The sequence below is a fragment of the Barbatula barbatula genome (genome assembly GCF_947034865.1).
Source record: "Barbatula barbatula genome assembly, chromosome: 22".
Lineage (NCBI taxonomy): Eukaryota > Metazoa > Chordata > Actinopteri > Cypriniformes > Nemacheilidae > Barbatula > Barbatula barbatula.
Window position 1 is genome coordinate 10697265 of NC_136785.1, and position 24089 is coordinate 10721353.

General features: G+C 39.7%; 2 protein-coding genes across 6 annotated transcripts; one reads left to right on the forward strand and one right to left on the reverse strand.

The window, feature by feature from the left end:
- The first annotated feature begins 1462 nt into the window (after window positions 1-1462).
- On the forward strand, window positions 1463-6715 carry ttc1 (tetratricopeptide repeat domain 1). 3 transcript variants are annotated; one of them, XM_079486933.1, is made up of 8 exons: window positions 1463-1555; window positions 2144-2677; window positions 2789-2849; window positions 3029-3141; window positions 3448-3484; window positions 3621-3769; window positions 3931-3985; window positions 5978-6650. In XM_079486933.1, exons 2-8 carry the CDS (start codon window positions 2168-2170, stop codon window positions 6112-6114), a joined length of 1062 nt encoding a protein of 353 aa, XP_079343059.1. In that variant the 5' UTR covers window positions 1463-1555; window positions 2144-2167; the 3' UTR covers window positions 6115-6650. The 3 variants fall into 3 exon arrangements, with proteins under 3 accessions (XP_079343059.1, XP_079343058.1, XP_079343060.1); XM_079486932.1 differs by having other exon boundaries at window positions 1504-1555; window positions 2116-2677; window positions 5978-6715; XM_079486934.1 differs by having other exon boundaries at window positions 1555-1566; window positions 2116-2677.
- On the reverse strand, window positions 6644-22361 carry pwwp2a (PWWP domain containing 2A). 3 transcript variants are annotated; one of them, XR_013788265.1, is made up of 4 exons: window positions 20565-22361; window positions 11712-12710; window positions 7562-7663; window positions 6644-6937 (listed from the first exon to the last, which is right to left on the reverse strand). XR_013788265.1 is itself a non-coding variant. In XM_079486931.1 (3 exons), exons 1-3 carry the CDS (start codon window positions 21644-21646, stop codon window positions 7639-7641), a joined length of 2106 nt encoding a protein of 701 aa, XP_079343057.1. In that variant the 5' UTR covers window positions 21647-22361; the 3' UTR covers window positions 7500-7638. The 3 variants fall into 3 exon arrangements, 2 of the variants coding, with proteins under 2 accessions (XP_079343057.1, XP_079343056.1); XM_079486931.1 differs by lacking the exon at window positions 6644-6937 and having other exon boundaries at window positions 7500-7663; XM_079486930.1 differs by lacking the exons at window positions 6644-6937; window positions 7562-7663 and having other exon boundaries at window positions 8669-12710.
- Window positions 22362-24089: the final 1728 nt, after the last annotated feature.

A 24089-nucleotide genomic window follows, 5' to 3' on the forward strand; every position in this document is an offset into this window, starting at 1 on the left:
CGAACACTTTTTGAAAGTGCTGTAAGAAAGAGTGGAGGTAAGAGGTGAGGGGACCGCCAGCTTCCCAGATATTCTTTGCCTAGTTGAGGCCCTTACCAGTCAGAAGCGAGATGACGTAGGCTATCTTCGAGGCATCTGTCGGGTTGTGCCATGGCGTAGGGTGGCATGAGTTGTTGACGGAGAAGCTGGACCAGGTCGACGAATGCATCTCTGGGTGATGGCGTGGACATTGTGGTCTGAAGGTAGTTGAAAAGGAAAAACTAATTTCTATGTTACATCTGAACAAAACCATCAATGCTGTTTTATTTTTAAAACTGTTTTGATCTTAATTTTAATACCATGTTTCTTAGTAGGTTAGTGAAATTAGAACAGATTGTTATTATTGAACCTATGAACCTGTTATTATTGATCTGATTTGTCCCCAACAGCTTCTCCAAAAAGGCAGCTTGTCCACAAAGTCCACAAAACCTGCCGTCGCACCAACTTCTTCACCTCAGTGATCTAAACAAATTCTCTTGATTTATACACATCAAAGTGCTCAAATGTTTGGAGAAACAAAGCTCACATCTGAGCAATGTATGAGAATGGAAATTGACCAAAAATACCAATGCTCTTTAATTGTTTTAATTGTTTTGAGAATCTGTGGTAGCACGTTTCTTAGTGATTTAGCAACTTGACTTTAAACCAGCTTTGACTAAAAGTGAACAGTGTTCAGACTCTTTCGGTCACTTACAGGACAAACTGCTCGCTGGCGGATTGCCAACACTGAAGATGATGCGCTTGACTTGGTTGGAGGCGGGCTGCAATAAATATTGTGTATTTTCTTAATAAATGCACCAATTGTATGTACGAATTGTGAACGTTATACAGTTAAAGGGAAGGCAACCACAAAAGCAGCATAGAGACTTTAAGCAGGAGGACAAGTGGGTATACCTTAATATAGATCATTAGAAGTTGTTATACGCAACCCTGATAGGACACGTACATCTGGCAGACATCTATTTGATGTCTGCATTTTCATCTGCAAAACATCTGTCAGATGCTGTTTGCTCATATGCCCTACATCTCTGAGACGTCTGCTGACGTCAGATGTCATATAGACCTGTGGAAGATTTACAATGGATGTACAACAGCTCTAAGATGTTTAGCAGATGTTTTATACAGTAGATGTTTACAAGATCTCCAGATCTTTGGCAGACATCTTACAGATGTACCTGTGCTAGCTCGGAAAAGGCGCTGTGGAAAATGTAAGCACACGGCGTATTGCCCCGACTACACCACTGATGTGATTCTCCGTTTTTATTTATTTCACAGCCATATAAAAAAAAAAAACATACCAAACATCTGTTTATTGAACTCTATTGTAGCGTTTATATATATATATATATATATATATTCACGAGCACAAAATGCATTTCTTTCGCACACCCATGAAGAAATTCAAGCGAGTCTTCCAGCAAACGAACTACATATCCCAGAGCTCCGTACACTTCCTAAACGTCATTCAGTGTGCGTGCGATAAACCGGAAGACACGCTATGGCTCCTTTCTAGAAGGTAAGAAAGAAGTACTGAGTGATTGTCTTAGTAATAAATGATTTGTTTAAAATATGATATATATATATATATTAAATGTAAATATGGTTGGTGCAGCGGAAGGCCTAGTATATATTACACTTTTGTAGTCTCGATCTCGTGATATGAAACCAACCCTGTCATGAGTGCTAATACTAATATGTGTTGGCTGATATTTTTGTCGGGAGTTAAGTAGTTGTATAACCATATTTCGTTATCCAAAGTTTTTATTTATTGTTATTTAATACAGACAAAAAAATAAATAGTAGCCTACATTAACTGTGTTACTAGCTATAGCCTACCAGGGTTTAGCCTAAGTGTGTATGACAATAGAGTGAGTTAGCAAAACCAGTTGAGACATTATAGTCTGGAAAAATATTATATTACATATCTGGCATATTTAATCATAAATATAATTGTGTTAATAGTACGTAATGGCTGTATATGGTACAAACTATCCTCAGTTGCAGTCTGGAATTAAACAAGCATGATATGCCTTTTATTTTATTGAAGCTAAATGTGTAATAATTCTTACATTTCAGTATTTCACTTCACTCAAATGCTGTCCAGGTTGATCTGACAGCACAGCTCCAGATGGAGATGGACAAGTCTGACATTGAGACGTTCTCATCCACTATGGCAAATATTTTAAAAGTGTCAGAGACCAGAGAAGGCCCTGCGGATCAGGAAGAAGACCGTTTCTATGACTGTGATGACACACTACCTGGAGAAGAGACATCACCGGCTGGACAAACTAATAAACAGTGCACTGAAATGGCACAGAGCGATAGGCTGGTGTCAGATGGTGGGATAGAAAAAGACAATGACTCAGATAGACTGGGAAATGCATATAGCACTAACCAATCATGTTTTAATACCACCTCGGCTGAAAAGACACTTGACTCGTTAGATAGCGATTCAGGGCTTAAGGAGCAAAATAACGAAGATCAGGAAAGATGGGAGAGATTTGCAGATGACGATGGGATGAGAGATGGTGACTCGGATTCTGAATTTAAAGAAGCAGCGAGTACAGACAAGGTGATCGAGTTTGATGAAGAGAACCTGCGGGAACTGGAGAAAGACCTGACGGATGAAGAAAGGGAGGTGAGCATTGCCCTCTTTTTATTAGGTCTGCCTGGAGCATGTTTAATGCAACTGTGCATTACACGTTCTTATTTTTTATTTCTGTTGACAATGTGTTTGTTGCAATCACAGAGCAGAAGAAAGGAGAGCTTAGAGCTGAAGGAGAAGGGAAACGCCCAGTTTAAAAGTGGAGGTAAGAAAGTGTTGCAGGCAAAGACAAACACCCTTCCTGTTGTCCATTCACACTGGGTCAAGTAAGTGTGGTGCCACTTATTTATTTAGCATTAAAAATCGCACAAACGGCTGCTTTTAAAATTAAATGAAATGTAAATGATCCCTCATGTGTAGCTGCTGATATTTCAATGTTTACAGAACATGTAGAAGCTGAGGAGTCCTATACAGCCGCTCTACGAGTGTGTCCGGTGCACTACAGCAAAGAGAGATCCATACTCTTCTCAAATCGAGCTGCTGCACGCTTGCATCAGGTGATCTCTCACGACGCTTGTCTAATTTATGTCTTATTGTGTAACAACTCATCTATTTTTACTTTGTTTATAATGTAAAAGAAACAAAAACATAATTTTTGCCTTCCCGTGGGTCAGTGGCTTGCTGTTCAATAGATTTGTCATCATAAAATAAATGAAATGGGATATTCGGCCCTGTTGTTTGAAACCATACCAATGAAATGTCTTGATACACATCTCAAATGCCCAGATTTGATCATCCTGTATCCGTGTGTGATTATCCAAGCATACTTTTTATTTCCATCGTTTTTTGCTTTTGACTGACAGGATAAAAAAGAAGCAGCGATTAGTGACTGTTCTAAAGGTGAGATTATACTTGTCTGTTTATACTTTATTCATGTTTAAACTGTCACAGATTTGAAATGTTGTATGTTGTGTTTTGAGAGTTGGAGCTGTTAAAGGAGGGCAATTGAGGACTATCTATGACTATACTTTTACAGCCATAGAACTGAATCCAAATTATGTTCGTGCCATTCTGCGGAGAGCAGAACTCTATGAAAAAACAGACAAGCTTGATGAGGCTCTAGAAGACTATAAAACTGTCCTGGAGAAAGACCCGGGCATCCCTGCAGCTAGAGAAGCATGTATGGTGAGTGTGATTATCATTAGGCGTTGTTGAGATCCTTGCTCAGTTCTTGAAATATTCTTTAAATTTAGTCCAAACTCGCACGGACTAACTTTGTGTTCTTTAAGACAGAACCCATGATTTCTCACTCAACATGTATATATTTTTTATGCTGTCTTGCACAGAGGTTGCCACGGCAAATCGAAGAGCGCAACGAGAAGCTAAAAGAAGAAATGATGAGTAAGATAATATTCTCTTATTGTTTACTTTTTATTTCATTCTTTCCAAGGTCAGAAGCATCCTCACAAGAATCACTGTGGGCTATACATTAGTATTTCCTACAGTTCAGTGGTAAGAACATTGGGTTAAAAACGCAAGGTTGTGGGTTCCATTCCAGGGTATTGAACATACCTATGTATAAATATATAGGATAATGCAATGTAAGTCGCTTTGGATAAAAGCATCTACCAAATGTAAATGTATATGTTGTCCTTCACCTTTGTCATCTTATGAAAACTTTGGTTTTACTTTAAATATGTGACTTTAGGATGCACAACCCATAAAATCAGGATTTTAATAAGTATAATTTTTTTATGTCTGTCGACAGAATTTGCAGAATTCAAACTTGAATCTGCAATTAAACAAGCTCCTAAGTAAACATTATTGTTGGTCCTGAAACAACATTTCCGATAGCCAATCAGATTTCACATTTGGGGACTAATGTTAGAGTTAGGTCTAGGTTAGATTAAACAATTATCAACACACTATCCTCTAGTTTAGTAGAACTATGTTAAAGGAATTTGTTTTAGCGAACAGTCCTTGGCTGGAGTAAAGGAGACATTGTTATATGTCAGCACAATTCATTTTAAATGTTAAAAAGAAATACTATACTAAAGTTATAGTCAGAACCAGGTATTTAAACCAATTGGAAGATAAACCTTAAATTAAGTGTAGTCTTGAAAGTAATTTTTTATTTGGCCATAGGCTTCTCATAATTTTCTCTGATTTCATTACTTGTTAAATGAGTTTGGCTTTTCTTTCTCACAGCTCTTTTTAAAGTATATAAAATTATAGACATACAGACACTATTTTTCGATTCAGGACCAATCTGAGAGCAACTCTGAGCAAGGGAAAGACAAAAAGTTTATCTTAGTGAGGAGGCAGTGCTGACACAGTTGCTATGTCTTTTAAAGACTGTGATTGGTTGGTTGGCCAAGAAGGAAGTTAGATCGCTTTTAAGTTTAGGGGCATTAGTTTGAAATTGCATGTATTTTTTAATTTTGTACCATACTCACTCACTCACACACACTCACACACACACACATACACACACTATATATATTCTTTATAATTGTTGGTATTTACCATGCTGTTAATGTCAACGTATTTGATAGAAAATGGACAATGACAGAATAAGTTTCTGTAAGTGCTTTAATTGTTTGTGTGATAACTGAAGGTTGTGACAGAACCAAATCATCTCTCCCGCATAGCTGAATTTCTCCAGTTGCCAAATGTGTTACTGTAGTGATTACTTCTATTTCTGCTGCTATGGCATTTCTGCGCTGTCTTGGAGATGTTAGCATGTCTCTCATAGGATCGGTCACAAATATGAACCCTGCACGATCTATTGTGGTGTGCCATTTTATTTTATAGCACTTTTACAATTTGCATTGCATCAAAGCAGCTATACAAGAAAACCAAAACTAAGATCAAATTCAGTAACCTTAAAAGTAACATGAAACGCAATGCAACACATTTCTTCTCATTTTTCTAGTTTCGTTCTCTTTCTCTGCTGCTAAGGAAACTCTCAAGTCTCTTAAAGTCCTCCTCGCTACTCCTAAAATTTTGGACATTGAGCTCATTTAAGCGTTAAAATGCTTTATGATGACTTTTTCTTTACTAGGATCTTTTAAGTCATTTTAAAAAGGAAACGGCAACATGTCTAAGAATTTTATTTGAATTTTGTCATTACCTTTGTGGTAAGATTTTTCATGAATACGAGTCCAGATTTATAGCTTCAGGTAAAGACTATTGCTGTCCAGCTAGGAGGAAAGAGAATTTACTGCGGTTCACATGCGTCAGTCAGGCCATCATATTGATCACACTGCAGTCATAGCATCAGAGCTGCAGTCAAGCTGACAGATGTGTTGACTTTCATGATTTGGCCTTATCACATTAAACTGAGCTTGTTTTGATCATGTAAACTACAGTGTCGGATTTTGTTTTTCTCAGGTAAGCTGAAGGACTTGGGCAACATGGTTTTACGACCCTTTGGACTCTCCACCAACAACTTCCAGTTCAACCAAGATGCCAATACAGGATCCTATTCTGTTAATTTTGTTCAGAATCCAAATAACAACAACAGATAGCAATTTAGAGGTTCGCAGCTATAGGTTTGACTCGCTTCTCTTGGTTGCACCAGGTCATGCTGATGCCTTTTTGGAGAATCATTTGTGTTACTTCGATTTGGTCAATTAAATAATCAGCTCATGTTTTTTTAACTTGATAAGTTGTAGGTACCTTTTCCATAGGTCTAAATATTTTGCTTGGGGATCCTTGTATTAGAAGTGTGTATTATACTGATCTATATTCAGTTTTTTGGCATGCCAGAGTGTTGCTTGCTGTATGTATAAAGCTGGTGTCAATGATAACCAGACCATTTGCCAGTCCTGAGCGATGAGATTATCGACTTCATTATCCTGTGCAGCCTGGACTGCCGTATTCACTGGACCTGTACCTGAGCTAACATTAAACCAGAGGTTCTTTAATATACTTGCAGTGTTTTTATCCCTTACCTTTTTCAGCATTCATGTTTGGTGTCTGAATGTAATATTCTCACTCACGTTCATATTAATAAAAGCATTATTTATTATTACATAATAAAACGCACAACTTGGTCCAAGGCAAAAACAGATTTAATGTTCATTTCATAAAGATATACATGTACAGTAATAAAACAAATTAATGCCCACGACCGCCATCTTCATACTGTACGTGTAATAGGACAGTTCTCAGATTGTACTGACACGCATGTATAGCGAGACTGAGGAAAGCACAGCAAGGTGCGTGTCAGCAGGTCTTCCTCTTAAATTCTCTTTTTACAGGCCTCGGTTCAGCCTGTACCATGAATGATGCCCTCAACATCAGAGGCTGCTGGGAAAATACGGGAAAACCTTGAGGAAAACCTTAAATCTGAAAAAGCATTGTATAATTAAGAACGGGTCTGTGGAAAAGGTGCGCTAGGATCTTACTGTCATGTTTATTAGAAAAGGTCAGAATCAGCTGAATAGTGGCTTGAAGTGATCCACATTGCTGTATATTTGAACGTGTTCGGTGTGCCACAACTGAGAAAACTTCAAACTCTACTGAGACTTCAAGAAAAGGGTATAAATCCACCCACTACATTAAGGCTCAGAATTTCTCAATACAAAATAAAATCACAGGTAAAAATGAAAAGGAACACAGGTATTTAGACTAGAAGCACACTAAGACCCGGTCCTCTGTATGTGTACTGTGAAGCATAGCACATGCAATATTTATTGCATTTTACATATTTCTTTTTAAATTAAATGTTCTCTTTGATTTCAAACACTTAAAACCCCTGATATATGTTCCTGATCACCATCTCCAATCCATTATGGCCAGAGCTTCCATGTTCTCTGTAATATTTGCAACATGAATGCCTGCCTTAAAGAAAAATGGGTTTTGAAAAACTCATCTCACCATGATTGACTGGGAAAAAGGTGTGCAGTCTGGAATTCATTATTATAAATATATAATTATTTTCTTAAATAAAAAATTATTTCTCCATTACACCTGTGTCTCCAACTGTGGAAGGCTCCTCCCGTCTTCCTGGCTCTTGACCAATGGCAGTGCTCTAAGCAACAGACTAATCAGCAGCCCTTCAGCGTTGCAGTGCTGGGGAGAAAAGATACATATAAGAATATTTTACCTCAAGCTTAATTTTATATTTATAAACCTTTATAGAAATTGCTATAAAATGTCCAGAAAATGCAGTTCAAATATAGTTTGGCATATTAACCACTGATTTCCCACTAGTAACTTTAAGCTCAAGTCTCAAATCCATTAGGAAATGACAAAATCAGCATATTAACACTGATTAAAGATATCTAATGTGTACCACGAAGACATAACGAACCTGTTTCTAATTGTCTACTTTTTCTTAAATGCACATTTGTTTTAATGTGAAAAGTGTAACCAAACACACTATGGAACTAATAAACTGACTCAAGTTTAATGCGATGTGTTACACAATGTACAGTATGTTTCAATATATTTAAAAACTGAAAATGATAACCAACATACATGTTTCACATTCCTTCTGATTGTTGATCATTTTTTGCACGTCAAGAGCATGCACCTGCACTCGCACAAACACCGGCACATTGTGTAACATTGTCTCTGCATCAACCTAAAACTTTGCTATACATGAGTAGGAAGAACCAAAATCATATTGCAAAATGTTACGCACATTTGTGAAATTTGTATATACTGAGAAGTCCTATTATAATGTTATGCGTGTTGTCTGTCGATGATGTCAGAACTAAAAGCTTTGTGAACGGTTACGACAACCCTGTGCAGCTTGTATTTCACCATGAGTTGTCAAAATCTTTTGGCACATTTTGGATTTACGATCCCCTTATAATTTCTCATCTGTTTGCAGGTATGAAAATCTATCTGTCTTTTAAGCACTTTGTTAATTGTAAAATAAAATAAAAATTATTAGGAAAAGATACATGTTTTTTGACTGTGGGATTTAAAGCTTTTCCCAGGGTTGTGCATTAGACTACACCTCATATAAATGCAGTTCAATGGTGGGCTGCACCCATTGCATTTGAGAACTTGGTGTGATGAACACAAGCTGAAGATAAAATAGGAAAATAATGACAACTAGATCAAATTCTTGAAGTTCACAGTTTATTTATATACTCTTAAAACATCAGAAAACATGTACACAATATCTTCAACTGTTACTTTTTTTCAATGGTTTTACAGCATTCTCTGACCTGCAAACAGATAGAAATAATAAAGTAGAAAATAAGATGCTGAAATGAAACGCAGCCAACCACCAAATAAATACTCTTTAGACAAACATATGTCAGTCAGTCAGTGTGGCCTACCAAGCATCATTTTGTTTCTTTCCTTACGTCATCGATCTCTACCTGCTATGTCACACATGGAAAGACCAAGCTATCTTGCAGTACGTCCCTTCTCAGATGTGTAAATATAACTGGACAGATGAAGACGCTAATGGCTATGCAATGCAGAGACATAACCATGATTACAGACACAGAAAAAGAGATAATGCTAATCCACACAAATCAACTGTTTGTTCTCAGCATTGAGTCTATTCTTCTTCCAAACAGCCAGTCGGAAAACACTTTACATAGAAATGTGTACTGCAAACCTTCAGCCATAATATTCAAATGACAGGGAATAAAGTTCAGGCACAACAATAAATTTAAAACACAATAATCCTTAGCGAAATATTTCAGCGAATGACAATGAATACTGGATCACTGAACTAAAGCAGCCCATAATTATGACGAACATATTCACACATGAGAACTCCTGCCCTTTGCACCAATGCCCCACTTTTTCAGCAGGACACCAGAGCCGTCAAGTGTTTTCTTTTAGTTATTTAATGGAACGGGTTTCAGTATTCCATTGCAGCTACACGATTCGCTTGAAAACGTACAGTCTGCTTCTTGATGTCTAAACTGAATAAACATTATGGTGCCATAAAAAACATACGCACGCCCAAATCCATGCAAAATGTGGCTGGTGGGTTGGCTGAACGACGGGAACATTTCCAGCGAAAATCAGATTTGTATATAAAAACAATCTTGGACAAACATATGACGACAGCAGGAGGGTGCAAAACAAGTGGAGGAAAGAAAAGAAGCTGGGCAAGTAGATTAGGGAGAAATGAGCTCAGGGAGCAGATGTTGTAGCTGCGAGGGCAGAGGGAGGCGGGTGCACAGATAGGCTGACGTGTTTCTCCAGCTCCGAGCTGGTATTTACGGAGTCGCTGTGCTCTCCCCACAGTGGCACTTGAGGTGACTTTGGCTTACAAGCACCTCCCCCCATAACAGCAGCCCAACTGCCTGCAAAGCCACGGCTGGCCAAAAGCCACACCCAGATCAACAGCCATCTGCACGGATCACTGGACTTAGATTAGTCGTCTCGGAACGTCTAAGAAAGATCAGCAGCGATTAAGTGTCTTTTTCTACCTGAGCGAGACTCTCTTTATCAAATAGGGCCGGCTTTCACGATTGCACTAACTTCCATTACAAGGAAATGAAAACTGAAATAGTGTTGTAATGAATTACAGGACTGTAGTGATTTTAGGGAGATAGAACCGTTCTTCTAGAAACACAATCAAATGACAGGAAATGCAGAAGGGACGATTCGACACTGAGGGTGTATAGCACTTTCTCTGAAGCATTCATTGTGCTAGGTTAGGGATTCAGACCAAAGATTCTTGGTTCACCACGTCTCAAAGTAGCATCGCTTTGTTGGTAATAATTAAAAATGTATACAAGTAGACATTTTCACAAACTTCTAATTCTTCAAGAGAAAGCTATTCAGCTGGATAAAAATCCCACTCAGGGTGCAACTTTGCTAATTGTACACAGATCAAGACCAAATGATTTTCTCGTAAGAGCTTTTAGATTTAGATACTATTTAGCTAGCCTTAATATTGTGGGCAACCCATAAAATATTTTCCTAGAACTCTCCTTATCTGTTTCAGTATAATAAATGTAAGATATGATAAACTCAAAAGACTGATTACATACGGACGAACGTCGGATATTCTACATGATAAGTTTCATTTCAGTTAATCGATTCAATCCCCTTCACTTGCCTTTTCAATAAAAATAAATTCGTTCTGGTGGCCTGGCTGATGTTTGACAGGCTTCACCCTGGGAGCTGTTACGGCAAAGTTTGAGAGGTTTCGGAAGGTTTACGGGGCCAACTCAGGTGCCTGTTTTTCCTACCTTACCAAGACACAACGCCTCACGTCTCAAACTGAGTTAGCAAGGCGCGAACCTCTGGGGTGAGCTGCTTGGCAGCCTTGGCAGCTTCAGTGATGGCTTTACGATACAGACCCTTTCTCTTCTTGTCAAAGCGAGACTGGAAGTTTTCTAGAAATGGGGCAAGTTGGGTAATTGCAAGGAAGGAAGTGGTAGGCGACCCGAACCAAGACACTCTGGCCTCCTGCCTGACTAAGAGCCCATTATCTTTGCGACTGACTGTGATGACTAGGATGCGGGCGGGCCACCAAGGGAAGCCGAGGATTTTGGCCCAAACAATGTCCCCTACGCAAATTGTTCTGCCATCCAGGGCAACGCACTTTGAGACGTTTTTGGAAAAGACGGCAGCTTTGTGAGATTTACTGTGTTTTTTGTCATCCTTGGGAGCAGAGGGAGAGGCAGAGGCAAAAGCGGAGGATGTGCCAGGGGCAGGGGCCGACCGCAAGTCACCGGGAGGAGGAAGGTCGAATGTTTCGTTAGAGCTACACTCAGAGTTTGACGACTTTAAATCATCTGCACTATCAACGCTGCACATGGAGGTACTAGCGGAGTCAGGCTGGCTGGGGTTAAGGGTCATGTAAACCACTAGGTTGCCAGCCTTGCTCCCATGAATCTCCCGCTTTTCCTCCTGCCCTTCCTGTTCCTCTGGCTCAACGTGGGCTTCCGTGTATTCCGGTGCCGGGAGCATTTGAGGATCGGGTTGGGCCGTGCTCAGTAGAGACTCGAGCGCACTGTCTGACCTCTGGGACTCTACTGCATTGGTGGCTTGGCTTGCAGAGCAGGAGGAGGAGCGTGTGGAGGTACAGCGGGGAGCAGCTGGTTTGGGCAGCGCTAAACTGCCCCCTCCCGGCACTTTCTCCAAGCAAGGCGGCTTAAATGAGGAAGAATCGTTCTCTTCGTTACGGTACCTTTGGGGCTTGATACGCATCCTGGGTGGTAAGGGGTTGGAACCTCCTCCACTGATCTGCTGCAGTCTTCGGGTGAAGTGGACCTTCTGGTGGGCTTCCTGGAGAGCAGCGGCCCGGGTTATGGCCTTGGAATTCCCACCGCTACCTGTGAGTGTCTCTCTCTGTCCTCTCTGAGCCTTGGCCATCTTAAGCACCTCTCGTGCTTTGGAGTGGTCAACATTTTTGCTCTGAAGCACTTTTTTGGCATTGAGCTGCATGCGGGCGTTGGCCGAGGATTGCGTTGTACTGGACATGCCCTTCACAACTTTGTTACCAGCAGCTGCACCTTTGACCTGACTATGGCCCAGAGAGGTGGAGGATGACACCCGTATGGCTGAAGCTTGCCGCTTCGGCCCGTCAGTACCACGGCTCTTGTCCTCAGAACGAGGATCGTTGCGTGGCCGCTTACCAGAAACTGCCGTTGTGTTGTCATTTCGCCGTCTTTTGGCATCGTCACTACGGCAGTCTGAGATAGGGCCTCTGCGTGTCTCACGCTTATCCCCTTGAACCACAGTCCCTTTGCATTTATCGCACAGAACTTGTCTCGGTCGGAGCTTGATGGCATTCATTATAGAAGTAGGCTCCTCTCTGTACAGCCTACGTTTGGGCCGCTTTATTTTGCGGGGTAGAGGCTGAGGTAATGGCTGGTTGTAAGTGTCCCTGATGAACAATGGAGGTGGATAAGGGGCCCCCTCCTGAAACAAGGGAGGTGGTTTTGAGGTCCATGGGTTGGGCTGAGGGTTGGGACAGGGCTGGGGCCCAGCAGGAGCTTCTGCAGCAACTTTCAGGAGGGCATCAGGAGCATCCGTCGGATCCTTAACTGGGGCATCAGTAGGTCCTTGAGTGACACCTTTATCCGTCTCTGACTGGAATGCTTCCATCTTTAGCTGCATAGATTCTGGTTTGTCCTTGTACTCTCTCTTGGGGAACATTGTTATAGGAATTCCGTATGGTCCAAACCTGAGAGAGAAAAAATGAGAAAGACATTAAGTTTAAAAACCAAAAAGTGTGGTCAAGGTGCAAATTCCTCAACTTTAAGACACTAGAGTAGCTGTACTAATACGCAACATCCGAATGCAACAGATCTTCATTCAGTCATGTTACTGTAAAGTTTCTGTGAGGTTTTGAGCATATTTGTTTATAATGCTTCACAGAGATCACGTTAATGGATTTAAAATGAGGGCAATTTGTCATTCTCCTTTGTGTCAAGTTGGTAGCATCCAATCATTTCCTTTAATCAGAATGTGATAAGTGATCGGAGGAACGGACGCATTTTTCGCATTCATTTCTCATAAACACCACTCCCGTTAGGGAAAACCCTCAAGGGGTCAGTGTATAAACAAGGCATTAGACTGCATTAGACTATGACAGCCCACCACCGTCGAATTGTTTAAGATTTTGGGGCGTGATCACAGAACCATCAAACGTTTTGTTGCAAATAGTCAACAGGGTCGCAAGAAACGTGTTGAGAAGAAAAGACGCAAATTAACCGCCAAAGTTTTGAGAAGAATCAAACGTGAATCTACCAGGAACCCATTATCCTCCAGTGCTGCCATATTCCACAATGGGATTCCAGGGACCTACCTGGAGTGTCAAGAAGTACGAGGTGTTCAGTTCTCAGAGACATGGCCATGGTAAGAAAGGCGGAAACCAGACCCCCTCTGAACACGACACATACGTTGAAACGTCAAGAACGGGCCAAGAAATATCTCAAGACAGATTTTTCAAAGGTTTTGTGGATGGATGAGCTTGACTCTTGACGGACCAGATGGATGGGCTCGTGGTTGGATCACTAACGGACACAGAGCTCCACTTCGACTCAGACAGCAGCAAGGTGGAGGTGGGATACCGGTATGGGAAGGTATTATCAAAGATGAGCTAGTTGGACCTTTTCGGGTTGAAAATGGACTCAAAATAAACTCTCAGACCTACTGCCAATATTTAGAAGACACTTTCTTCAAGCAGTAGTACAGGAAAAAGTCTTTCAAGAAGTCTTTTATTTTATGCAAGACAACGCTTCATCACATGCATCAAAGTACTCCACTGCGTGGCTGGCCAGTAAAGGCCTTAAAGATGAAAAACTAATGAACTGGCCCCCTTCTTCACCTGACTTAAACCCAATTGAGAACTTTTGGGCTCTTCTTAAGCAGGAAATTTACAGTGAAGGTAAACAGTACACCTCTTTGAACAGTGTCTGGGAGGCTGTGGTTGCAGCTGCGCAAATAGTTGATTCTGACCAGATCAAGAAACTGACTGACTCTGTGAATGGAAGGCTTGTGACTGTTATCGAAAAGAAGGGTGGCTATATTGGTCACGGAGTCTTTTTTTTCAGAAATCTTCATTTGTAAATTGAGTTTGTTTATAATTAGGTGAAAATAAACAAGGGAGACGGGAAAATCTTAGTTTTTTCATTTAGTTGCATAATAATTATGAACACTAATAGTTGCCTAATAACGGTGTACATATAGATATTCTCTTAAGAAAGCCAAAACTTCACTTTTACTACTTAAATGTTCAGGTTTGAGGGTTTGTTAACATTTTTAGATTTACCACGAGCACTGTAGTTGTACAATAACAAAAGTAATCCTCAAAAATACAACTTGCCTACTAATTGTGCACACAGTACATGTCTGAAAACAGAAACATTAAATATGTAAACAACCTAAACTTTAATGGGTATTCAGTTGTATTAAAACACAATAAGTTGAGAGAGTAAACGCATGTACATAGCGATGATGTCATAAACATGCTAATTAGAAGGTAACATCACCTTGCACCATAGTGACGGGTAAAAATGTATTATGACGGATCTTTTATGAGCCTGTCCGTCAAAATGCCAGACAATGAAAAAATCTAGCTCAACCTCTGATGCTCCAGTATAAGTGGTTACTTCGACAGCATTAATTCAACAGGTATGTTAAGCATGATAAACCATAATATTATTCGTTATTTCTTTATTACAATGTAATTTTATCTGTTTAAGAGTCTATTCATAAGTACAGATGAAAACGAGGACGATTATCTGACAACAAATCAGAATGTATTAATAAAGATATTCCTAATGATTTTAGCAACTATCACACGGCCCCATATAGCAAAAACTCTAACAGGATAAATTCAGTAGCCACAAACCAAATATTCTCTACTTTCTTCTGGTCTTGTTAGACTTCCTCAAAAGGAGGAAAAACAGGCAGCTCTGAAAAAGATAACAATTCTCGCTTTGTCACAGAAAGCTTACCTTGTTTGCCTCAGAATCAGATTTTTGAAAGAAAACTGCAACACTGCTGAAAAACTACAGTGAAAGGTCCTTGAATGTCTTGCACGCCCTTGTGCATGGCAGAACCATTATCTGTGGAAATCACTCTGTTCACCGATTCCATTCTTTAATGTGGGCTGAGTGCAACTGATTCTCTGTTTTATGAAAACACACGCAAAATAATCGTTCTATTACTACTTATCTCACCAATGGTATAACAGGGTCTAGGGATCTAGACTTATGTGATGCTGTTATTTGTTAAAAGTCAAATATACATTAGCTTTTACAAGTCAGGTACTAAAGGGGCATCCCAATTTACATTCTTATGCACTAGTGGACACAATTTTATAGTATAAAGTGCAAGCAGTGGGTTCAAACTTAACAAAATGTGCACTGTGAGTAGTGATGAGGAGGCTTTCAGACGAAAGATTATGTGTGGAACGTTGGGACACCGTATGCATTCCGTATGTTTCTTTTAATATAGCAGAAAAAGAGCAAAATGTGAAAAACGGCTTCAGTAAAAGCATATAACATTCCACACATATTTTTTCCATATGAATAAGTGTATCATTAGGGATTCAGAGTGCACTTTGTCTTGTTGGAATTTTCAGTGTGAACACACTACTCGAACAATTTTTACCAAAACACCACAATGCATTAGGATTAGAACTTTATGTGGTCGATTCAATATTAATTCTCAAAAATATATGTTTTTTCTTTGAATGTTATGCTACCACTATCCATTAGATGTCACTTATCTTTTTACAACGGGTGGATGTTACAAAAGGGGGCATATCGTTGATTGTACATTCATTGCTTCATTACCATGGTGGATGCAGGGGTGTTGTCGAATTTAACATCACCATCACAGAAAAGGCAGCGGTTCATTAGATTGCAGCATCTCTTTACAGCTTTTGTGAAATTTTGTTAGTTATACTGTTTCTTAAATGTAAAATAACCTGATCCTGAACAAGGTATGCGACTGTGTCAATATACCGAAGTGTGTTTAAAGTTTAATATACAGGTTTGTGGCCTTTCATTTTTTTATTCACTATTGTAATCTGAAGTTAACTTAAATTTGTTAAAAATATCTATAATTTTAAAGGTCCAGAGTTAAATTTTTTGGATGATCAATTTATTAGAAATGCAATATAATATCCATAGCTATGCCTTCAGAGGTGTATAAAGAGCTAACACAATGAAGCGTTACGGTTTTATTACATTAGAATTAACTATTTCTATTGGTTTACCCAGGTCCTAGAAATATTGTAACATTGAAAACTGCATATGAAAATAGAACTAATCCAAGTGCAAAAAACATTTGAGTTCAGACAGTGTGTTGCTGCTCTTACGCCCCACATTTTATGTAGGAATATTAAAGCGGTTCTTCAGGCATAAATCAAAATTTCCCCATAATTTACTCACCCTCAAGGCATCTTAAGTGAATAAGGTTTTCTTCTTGAAGAATAATGCAGTCAGAGTTTTAAAACCACGTATACTTTAACTTCAAAGCGGTAGAATGGGACTGATTGGGGTGCGATTTTTTGAAGTTTCAAAAAGTGCATCCATCGATCAAATAACTTCTCAATGCGGCACCATGGTCTTAAAAAAGGTCTTCTGAAGGGAATCCATGCGTTTGTTTAAGAGACATATCCATATTGACAGCGCTATAATCGATAATGTCTAACATCCGGAATCCATCAACTGCAGGGAAACAATACGCTTGTTTTTTTGCGCTAAATGATGGGGATGAAAACTTTGGTTTATGCAGTGTCCAACAACACGTTTACATACATGTAGTTATTATTACCCTACTTCTTGACTAACTCTCAAATGATTCGATGGGCGATTCATCTGTCTTATCCCCTCCTTTCAGTCAGCGTGCTTTGATCTGATTGGTCAGATGGTCTAGATACATATGTATACATATGATATAGCCGGAAGACAAATATAAATAAATGATAAATCTGATTATTAGAACTTAATTTGATATCTTTAGTACATTTTCATAACTTGGCTTAATTTTAACTATGGTGAGCATTTAAATGAACTGTAATACATAAATAAATTAAATCAATCAATGAGGTATAAGATATATAATTAAAATAGGAGATTGTTACCGTGAAATATATAATTTCAGTGAAATAAAACTTCATTCCGTGAAATATATTTTTGGTCATTCCGCCCACCCCTAGTTAGAACCAGTATCCGCCGATACAATCATTCATGATCGATCACAGTATCTATATGAAGCTTTCTATTCATCATCTAGAATTATTTAACGATTTCAAACATTTAACTAAACACAAACAGCGTATATTACATAAACATAAATGATAGCAGCCACAGGAAAAGCTAAAGAGTATAACATAGCTTTCCTGTTTAATAATTATGAAAAACAACAGAACAAAACAAACACGTACAAACTGCAAACTTTCGGGAGTGGCAGCCCCCTTTTAAATGCGCTGTTATATGTATTTTAAGGTTTATTTTGGCCTTGTCTTTCCTTGCAGACTTTTTTCTATGACTATCTGGCAACACTGTCACTATAGCAAAGGACTCCTGAGAGCCGCTAACGTTACCCCGTGTCAAATCTGCCAGAGCAAAGACTTCTTTCACTGCTGTTTTCTAGCACCTCACATACAGACGAAAACACATCTCTGATGGGCGTTCAGCTATGTCATAAACACAGTTATTGAGTTCTGTTCCGTACACACTGCGAATAGTTTTGGTAAAGGCTTTGGTCACTATTTGCATTTTCATGGGTTAATTTGAAAGTAGAAAGCAGTTATCACTCTGTGAAACCAAATTTATCTTTAGTGTGTACGTGTATCAGTTTACTTCAGACTGCAACAAAAAGGAGTGACAGGCAAAGTCAGTTGAGTGAGTGACTGAGCTGAACAGTCCAGACCTCATATGTCGCTCGGATTGTACAGCGCGGCAGGCCTACACTTTTGCATCACTTGATTCGCCGTCATTGAGATCGCCGATCAAAGCCATTTAAAGTGATTATCGGCTAATAATGATCGACGACCGATCAATCAGGGCACACTCACATTACAGCAAAATGAAAGGTCTTGTATTATGTCCTTACAAAGATTTTATTGCGAAATAACAACTAGAAGAAATTCCAAATTTGCAGGTCGCACAATGCGACCATTTAGACGCAGTCGTGGAGACCTGCCTTCACAGCATGGCAGACTGCTTGCATTCACACTCAGCATCATTACACACTAGGACTGTCACGATTATGAAATTTGGCAGACGATTAATTGTCTTATAAATCATGGTGATTATGAAGATTAATTGTCTGGTTTGGGGCTTTGACATTTAATTCTCATACATTTCTGATTTGGCTTTGAAATTACCATACTGTTCTGAATTGTAAGACTATGCTTTTTTTTCTTGGAAATACATTGGAAAAATGGGGTCATAATATGTATTTAAGGTGTAGTCTTTTACGTGTCAACAATACAACTGCCAAATACTTCTACATTGACCAGGGGTGAATTGAAGGCAACATTAAAATGCTATCAGTCATAGAAAAGCTTCTAGTCTGTTATTTTCTTACGTGCAATTTTACTTCTATTAATGAAATTTTGGTAGGCTGGTTTTCACACTGAGATTAATTTAAATAATATTTAATTGTACTTCAGATTGTTTTTAAGTACATGGTTTAAAGTTTTTTAAAGTGATGGTAACCAAAACGTTGCCGGTTTGAGCCTCAGTACCAGCAGGGATTCTAGGTGGGGGGAGTGAATGATCAGCGCTCTCCTCCATCTTCAATACCACAGCTGAGGGGAGACCCCTGAGCAAGGCATCGATCCCCCAACTGCTCCCCGGGTACAGCAGCAATGGCTGCACACTGCCCAGACAAGACATTTATGACTTCAATTTCTGACCTCCATACCTCAATTGAAAAAATTAATCAACATGTACAGAACTGTGGTAACCAGCTTCATACATTTTCCACTTAAACAGCATTCAAATGTCAAGATATTTTTGTTTGTTTCAAGTTAAAACTACTTCCGTAACTAAGATCAATTTCATTATAATTGTAATATTAAATTGGATGGCAGCATGCAACGGTGTTTCATGCATTCTGTCTTCTTTACAATGTTAAATGTGCTGTCTTTTAATGCTTGACATGGTCAACTTGTCAAAAAAACGAGTTGGACGTATTACGAATTATTTCTGTGCTCAATACCATTCACTCCCAGCGTTCGTATAAGTTTCGGAAAGTTATTTTCGAACATGAAAAACCATTACGTAACAACATTTCTTTTTCTTAGTCCATCATTGGGCAATTCTCCCAGAAAAGCATGTCCACGGCAACTTGAAAGAAATAGTCCGACCATGCGGTTATCGATGAGCGAGACCCGCTTACCATCATGGCTGCGCTGTGTGCCTGCAGCTGCAGCTTGTTACTCTTACTTTTACTTTAATGTTCACGGCATTACAGTGATGGATGTTATCGTTTGAACTGATAGATGGAGCGGACCCAGCGCTAAAAGACGCCGTACATAAATCCACAGGCAGTAAGTGAAAACCGAGTCATATGTCTGTGTTTTGTTGGCAATGGGTGTGCACGTGCATTAGTTACGCCCGTCCCCCCGAATGCATTGCATGTTTTCGTAAATAATCGCACAACTGTATCTTTCTTTTTTAAATGTGATCAAATGGATAGTTGAAGGGTGCGATACTATTCTGCAAGTTATCAAGATCAACATGACAAATGCAAAAAAAGTTAAGGCCACTTTAATTATAACTGTACTGTAGTCACTGTTATAAGACTAAAATGACAGGTGTGGTTTCATGATTTCCCCCACCGAAGTCAAGTGTAATCCGATCAAGCCTGAAGTTCAATGAGTTGCTTGACTCATATGAGCTATCAGCATGGGGAACGGTTTCCTCCAAAAGCATAATTTCCAGTCTGTAAAGTCACTTGCTGACAATGTTGTTGCACAGGCTCTTCTGGACACTTTCTCTCCAAGATCACAAGAATGTTATCTCAAATGAGAACGTAGAGACTGGTGATACCACACAGCTCAGGGCCACATAACTGACAGGATTAATTGGGCACCGCTATGATTCATGTATGACATTGAGAATGTGTGAAAGAGGGTGTTGAGGGGATTTGTGGGGGATGTAGGGTGTTAATCAACAGAGTAACACCGTTATCCCAGAATTGATATACTCGTTGTAGTCCTGTATATGACCAGTTGATATGAATTTGAGCGGTGACAGCAGCGTGACATACTGATATTGTATTTTCCCTAATTTTATCAAAGTTATACATGGTGTTTCGTGGATCCCATAATGACTACACTGAACATGTGTACCTATACAATTTCAATTGTGGCAGTAAAATTAATCAAAAAGCTCAAATGTTATTCAAGTTGGGTTAAATTTGAATACCCAACCCAATTTTGTTCTAAAATCTGAAAATGTTGATAAAGAAGGATGCTCCTTACACGCTGATACACACAATGTAAACATCATTTTGACAGCTGTGACGTAGGCCACAGTTTAAGGGTGAATATTTCACGCATGTTTACCTTTTCGAAAGGTCCATGAGAACACCGGAGAAGATCTTCTCGCCTAAACGGAACGACACCACGAGCGCATCATCGATGATGTGATCCAATCTGACACGAACCTCTGACCCGAGCGCGAGACTGCCAACCGCGTCAGGTTCCTCGCACAGAACCGGGGGCTTCGTCTCTGACACCCCGTCAGGTTCACGGAGGTCCGTTTTAAAACTCCGTTCGTGAAGAGGATGCGAGCGCAACTCCTCCGATTCCGAGGATGAGATGAGCGACTGATCCACGATCGCTGTTAGTTCGGGAGAGTCTTTGCTAGAAACAGTAGAAAAGTCACTAATGCAGCTCTGTCCCACCGACTCCCCCAGTGACGTTTCTTCAGCGGTTGACAGCGAGTCCAGATGATGCGATGGGTGCGGGATTTCATGAAAAGCATCCTCGTGACTTTGGTGTTCTGACCCGGGCGCGTCATTAGCGGGTTCGGGCTCCGGCTGCGTGAAGCCTATCAGTTCACACTCGATATCAGAAGGATGGGTTGATGCGGGATTGGAGTCGTATTCGACGGTCGGTTCGGCGAGAGACAGCCCTGTTTCGGGTTCCGAAGGATAAGTGGGGCGAGAATGCAAGAAGACCACGGACGGTTGGGAGTCGGGGCTCGGGAGAAGGCAGGGGCTGGATTCGAGAGGACAGACCTCGCTCGCAACCTCCACCTTTTGCGAGTACGAATCTTTTAAACGTTCCCCGTACTCAGAAACGCCCGTGTACCTGTAGTCCATAAGCACGGACTGCTCGGTTGCGCCCAAGCGCCCCCAGGAACCCCCCGTGTCGGTTTGCTCGCCGTCCGCATAGGCAGCGAGGGCTTTTCCCGCGGCTTGAAGGTCCGGCCTTCTAATTTCCATTTGGACATTGCTGCATTCCTGAACTGCATCCACCTCCTCGGGTTGGTAACACAGCTCCGTTTCTGGGACAAAATCGGGCGTTGAACGGACCTGAAGGTCGTCCACATGCTCTCCTGGCTCGGGGTCGTATTCCACCCCGTCCCGCGCTGTTGTTGATGCCGCAGCAGCAGCTCCTGGCTCCGCAGCCACGGCCGCCATTTTCTTTCCGCTTTGCAACTAGTACTTGGCCCTCTCCTCCTGATAAGATCTGAACCCGCCCACTTACAACCACCGACACTTGCCATTGGTTCATTTAACGAGCGGTGTTTTTTAATGGTCTATGGTGTTGCCATTCAAAGGAAACCACTGGAAACATTGTTGCGATTGGCCTTTGTTATGTCAATAGTATACTTTATCGTGAGGATACAACTTTGGCGCCACCAGAGGCGATGTTGAGTTGTGTATTTGTGACAGGTTCAATTGGTGTAGTGTCCGCTTTTGTGTTCTCAGCTTTGATACTGTCAAGGGGAACAATAACAATGAATTATAATGCTCTTCATAACACCATTAGTCGTGACAACAGAGTAAATGGCGTAAAGATGAAGTAAAATATGGGCAGAGAATGGATGGGGCAGTATTGCTTATCGGTGTAATAAACTTGCAGGCAAAAGCAAATTGTTTTATTTCCATGTGCACCAGTGCTGTCTTGCTCAGAGAAGCTGTACTTTGCATATTTTATAAGCTCACTTTAAAGGGATATATCTTAAATATAAAGGCATTCTGAAGGACGTATGACAGCCAACAGTTCTGGGGCACTTTTGACTACCAGTTTATGAACACGAGTGACATTTCACCTTCTGTCTGATGATAGCTACTCAATTTACCATTATGGAAAATGAAAGTTGCTCTAAACATTTATGAATAAAGTCAAGTTATTTTTACACGGCAGATTATTTTTTTTAACAGTACTGACAATAACATTTTACTTTTTCAGTCTTATGCATTAAAATATTCAAGAGTTACAATTTTAACAATATTTCAACATGACACATTTATTGTCAAACCTTAAAGTGATAGTTCACCCAAAAATAAAATGCTGTCATCCTTTGTAGGACTTTCTTCTGCAGAACACAAAATATTTGAAGATACAGGTCTACAGAATAAATAAAGGCATACAGGCTTGAAATGACAAGGGGGTGAGTAAATGATGACATAATTTACACTTTTAAGAGTATACAGTATTGTAAAAGTTGATGTTTCACTCTGGTCTACACTCATTGAACTCGTTTTTTCCTGGTGTCTATTGTGAAGGACACAGTTTAATGATCGTACCACAATTGTACCATATACTGTTAGTGGTAGTATATGCTCTTTTTAGAGCTATGACATCACAACCGAGCTTATTCAGTATGTAAGAGGTTACCAGCCTGCAAGTTTACTTCTCCATTCAACTAAGAGTGTAATCAAATACAAAGAAATCTTAAATTTGGACTGTCACAAAATCAGTTTATACTACACGGTTATTCTATAAATATTTCACATAAGCGATGATATCGTGATATCTATTAAAAGTGTTTTTAAAGAAATAAATATTCTGAACTGTAAAGGAATAAATATGTTATTCAAATTCATATTAAATTTAGTTTATTTTGTGTTTTTGGGCAAATAAACTCAAAATATGAGTGAAAGAGAGAGTTTGTAACCATTATGACTCTTAAAGGAAAACTTGGGTGCTAAATTATATATGGTTTTATCATATGTGTAGAATTAACACAATATCTTTAAGCATGGTTTTCATTATCACAACTATGGACAATACTGTTGTGACACCGTTTTATTGCGGATGATAATTTCAAATGTGGTAATATATTTTTTCATTGCACCAATATTTAGAGAGCAAGAATAAAGCGAGTGCTCCTCACAACGTTTGACCCTGTCATACTTCTTTTTAATAACAATATCTCCTCCTCAATAGCCTTTTACTTTTACAAATACATTTTTCAATCCCGATTTTTTTGTTCTGTTCTCTGTTCCCTAAATGTAGGCTTTCAGAGGTCAGACCTTGCAGCTAGCTCTGTCCGTAGGAGGCCGCTCATCCTGTTCTCATTCAGCTTTTATCTCTTTTTAGTTCATCGTGGTGCAGGGCTTGAGATCTTTGAAGCTGAAATGTATCTATACATATCAACAACAACAATGAAAATGTAAGACATTATTCGCTCTCCCTGTTTAACTGGAATGGCTGTGAAGAGATGATGCAATGAAAGCTCTATTCTATGAGAAACTTACAGGGGGTCATGTGCTGAAGGGCAACGGCCTGTGGGACAGATAAGAGGATTTGATATTCACTGTAGAGGACAAAGCTAATTTCTTGATCGCAGTTTTTTGTTTCTATTCTAGGTTAAACTATTTAATGAACATATAGTTTGCAAGATCAGAAAGATCATCCTGTGTGCGGCCTGAAGTAAAGAGCTTTCTGTTCTAAGTCTTGTGTACTGCCAAGTTTCAGTTGACCACATGCAGGTGCAGAATGCTGTAGGCCTACATTTTTAGAGCTGGTTTATTACAAGAGATAATCAGGCATAATGGAAGGAAATATTCGTAATGTCTTAAAAAAGTCTGAATTAGGGATGTCCCAATATAAAAATTTTTGATGAATTTGACT

Excerpts from the sequence above, each read along its gene's own strand:
- ttc1 (XM_079486933.1), top strand. The coding sequence starts at position 2,168 with ATGGAGATGGACAAGTCTGACATTGAGACGTTCTCATCCACTATGGCA. Across the intron at positions 3,770-3,930 it reads CAGCTAGAGAAGCATGTATG|AGGTTGCCACGGCAAATCGA; the intron begins GTGAGTGTGATT and ends TGTCTTGCACAG. Across the intron at positions 3,986-5,977 it reads GCTAAAAGAAGAAATGATGA|GTAAGCTGAAGGACTTGGGC; the intron begins GTAAGATAATAT and ends TGTTTTTCTCAG.
- pwwp2a (XM_079486930.1), bottom strand. The coding sequence starts at position 21,646 with ATGGCGGCCGTGGCTGCGGAGCCAGGAGCTGCTGCTGCGGCATCAACA. Across the intron at positions 12,711-20,564 it reads CTCATGGACCTTTCGAAAAG|GTTTGGACCATACGGAATTC; the intron begins GTAAACATGCGT and ends TTTCTCTCTCAG.